Source organism: Cebus imitator, unplaced genomic scaffold, assembly GCF_001604975.1.
Source record: "Cebus imitator isolate Cc_AM_T3 unplaced genomic scaffold, Cebus_imitator-1.0 Scaffold21, whole genome shotgun sequence".
In the NCBI taxonomy this organism is placed as follows: Eukaryota; Metazoa; Chordata; class Mammalia; order Primates; family Cebidae; genus Cebus; species Cebus imitator.
Window position 1 is genome coordinate 9087983 of NW_016107336.1, and position 3584 is coordinate 9091566.

General features: G+C 43.2%; 1 protein-coding gene across 10 annotated transcripts in view; it reads left to right on the top strand.

Annotated features, from left to right (window-relative positions):
* The window catches only part of FBXL2 (F-box and leucine rich repeat protein 2), a 116360-nt gene that overhangs the window by 110360 nt on the left and 2416 nt on the right, over positions 1-3584 (top strand). For all 10 annotated transcript variants that reach the window (XR_001822970.2, XM_037736035.1, XM_037736038.1 and 7 more), the window contains one exon: positions 3032-3244. Coding sequence is in view for 9 of the 10 variants with exons in the window: in XM_037736035.1 (XP_037591963.1) it covers positions 3032-3244 (213 nt within the window). In the remaining variant the exon portion in view is untranslated. The remainder of the gene's footprint in view (positions 1-3031; positions 3245-3584) is intronic.

A 3584-nucleotide genomic window follows, 5' to 3' on the forward strand; every position in this document is an offset into this window, starting at 1 on the left:
TCTCACTCTGTCGCCCACGGTGGAGTGCAGTGGCACAATCTCAGCTCACTGCAACATCCACCTCCCAGGTTCAAGCAATTCTCCTGCCTCAGCCTTGCGAGTTGCTGGGATTACAGACACGTGCCACCACACCCGGCTAATTTTTGTATTTTTGGTAGAGACAGGGCTTCACCATGTTGGCCAGGCTGGTCTTGAACTCCTGAACGCGATCCACCCGCCTCTGCCTTCCAAAGTGCTGGGATTACAGGTGTGCGCCACCACGCCTGGCATACAAGTTTTTCAATTAATATAACAGTATCTCCTCAGTCTCATATATTACTGCTAACTTCCTGATTTCTGAATTTCCCTGTATTAAAACAATGGAGAAATTGGCATTCATACACCATCTCGATCATCCTCTTTCTCCAATCTGTGTTTATAAATATACACATATGTATGTGTGAATCTATATGTAAATAAAATGAAATAGGCCCAGCATGGTGGCTCATGCCTGTAATCCCAGCACTTTGGGAGGCTGAGGTAGGCAGATCACCTGCGGTCAGGAGTTTGAGACCAGTTTGACCAACATGGAGAAACTCCGTCTCTATTAAAAATGCAAAATTAGCTGGTGTGGTGGCGCATGCCTGTAATCCCAGCTACTTGGGAGGCTGAGGCAGAAGAATCGCTTGAACCCAGGAGGTGGAGGTTGCGGTGAGCCAAGATTGCGTCATTGCTACTCCAGCCTGGGCAACAAGAGTGAAACTCCATCTCAAAAATAAAAATAAATGAAATATATACATACACAGGGAGATACTTTTTTCTGGTTCCATTTTATTATAAATAATCAACATTCTATTTTTTTATTTCCAAATTTTAAACAGCCTCCTAAAGAACCATAATGAAGTTCTGGCTTTACTCATAAGTCAATTATAAAAAGCTAAAAACCAATGAACAGCATTGATTACATAAATACCACTTGATGTTAATCATGTGGAGGGGTTCAATTCATGAGAAAGTAAATACATTCCATATTAAGATCAAGCTCAGAGAAGAATCTTTGAAGCACCAAGTTCCAACACAATTTCTCTCCTCTAGCTTCCCTTCCCTCAAGGTTGTAGTCTGCTGCCTAGTTCACAGAGCCAATAGTTCTAGTTTCTAGTTTGGGGCTGTTACAACCAGTATTGCTGTGTCTTGGATTTTTTATTTTTCAGGAATACCTTATACCATCCACTCAGGTCTCCCCACCGGGACCTGCCCAATCCGAACTCTCAGGCATCTCCTTGCTTCATAGACTGCAGTAGCCATGCACTTGCTCTAAACTGAATCCACTTCTGCACTAAAAAATTTGGCAGTAAGAGTGGTTTATATTTTCAGTTTTAACTTTACTGAAGTAAAATATACATGCAGCAAAGTACATTTATCATTGGTGTATAGACCAATGCAGTTCCATAAACTGAATACACCCTGATCAAAGGTCAACATTGTTCTGACCCTGGAAAGCCCCTTCTGCTCCCTTTCAATCACTGATCCTCCAAAAGTCATGACTTCCAGATCGCATATATTAGTTTTTACCTCTTTTTGTATTTTATTTAAATGATATGAATGGAATGGTGTATACATCTGGTTTCCTTATCCATATTGTCACATGTAGTTGTGTATTGTTCATTCTCATTGCTTTATAGAATGGATACACTGTGATTTCTTTATCCTTTCTATTTTTGAATATTTGAGTACTGCATCTAGTTTGGGGCTATTACAGCAGTGTCCCTATGTTTTTTGGTTAACACATGTATGCATTTCAGTCAGAAACATCGAAATAACCCCTGCAGCCTATGAGACTTACAATTGCTCCACATCCTCACCAACATTTATTTTCCATCTTTTTTAAAGAACAATTGTAACATCCCATCATCTTTACAGCTCTTCCCACTGACCTTGGAATCAGAACGGCGTAACCTACACAACTCGGTGATCTGGACTTTACCTCCCCAATTCCATCTGCATCTACATGCGTCCTCCTACTTCCCACTTATTAGATGTTGATCTTCCTAAACACAGTGCTTGCCATTCTCCTGCTCTCCTGGGCCTTGCACACAACAAACTTTTGCTCTTTCCTAGGATTAGCTCCTAACCCTTCAAATATCAACTCAGTGGTCTCCTTCTCAGGACAAATCCTGCTATTATATGCTCTCAAAGCACCTCAGCTTCAGTTTAAAGCTTAATTAGCATTATTTGATTTTCTAGACTCTCCAGCCTGGGCTCCACCAGTGCAGAAAAGTATACTTTTCCTCATGATTGCACACATGGGGGCTGGGGCAGAATTGGGGCTCATATATTTGAAAGAACAAATGAACAAATGGGATGTTGACGCAGTACTTGTGCCTCTCTCGTTTTCATGGTGGGGTGAATCTTACATTTGATATGCATTGGGGAAAACTGTCAGGTCTGAAACTTATTGATACGGAGAACTTAAAGGGAATTACACAAATGTCATTTGGCTATATAATATTCATCAGAATTTATCTTCTGCAACCAAGATGTTTGTAATGTCAGATCACACTGTTCAAGGTGTATTTGATTTATACACCTTGCAGAGTGTTCAATACATCTCTGAGTCACAGCTGTTAGTGCAATTTTCTAAATGAACAAGGACATGAGATGCATTGATTTCACTGGCGTCCCCTCAGATGGAGAACTGGCCAATAAAATGGCTCTCAAGGGGGCAAACTCTGAAATTTCCCCTGAAATTTTTATTTCCATCTTTACACAATTAGAAGAGAGAAGCCACTCCTAGTGCAGCAAACCCATGCCCAAAGGGCTCCACGGCTTTGTGTGTGGTCCTCACTGCCTAACGTCAGTCTGTTTTGTGCTGCTACCACAGACTGGATAATTCATAATGAACAGAAGCTTCTTATAATTCTAAAGTGCTGAGGGCATTCTTGCTGTGTCATCCCATGGCAGAAGGGCAAAAAGGCTAGCTGCCAGCGTTTTTTAGGACTTGAGCCTTGGAACAAGGGTCCTGCAAATGTTTACTCATTTCTCCCTATTCCAGAGCTTGTCCCACTGTGAACTCATCACAGATGATGGGATCCTGCACCTGAGCAACAGCGCCTGTGGCCACGAGAGGCTGCGGGTCCTGGAGCTGGACAACTGCCTCCTCATCACTGATGTGGCCCTGGAACACCTAGAGAACTGCCGAGGCCTGGAGCGCCTTGAGCTGTATGACTGCCAGCAGGTTACCCGTGCAGGCATCAAGCGGATGCGGGTAGGTGTGGGGCAGGGGAGTCAGTCACACCTGACATTTCTAAGCAACAAAGGAAAACATCAAGAATCAGGCCAGGTGCAGTGGCTCATGCCTATAATCCCAACACTTGAAAGCCAAGGTGGGTAGATCATTTGAGGTCAGAAAAGACCAGCCTGGCCAAAATGGTGAAACCCCATTTCTGTTAAAAAAAAATTACAAAAATTAGCCAGGCGTGGTGGTGGGCACCTGTAATCCCAGCTACTTGGGAGGCAGGGGTAGAATCACGAACCTGGGAGTCAGACATTGCCCAGATCGCACCACTGCACTCCAGCCTGGGCCATAGAGTGAGACTCTTAAAAAA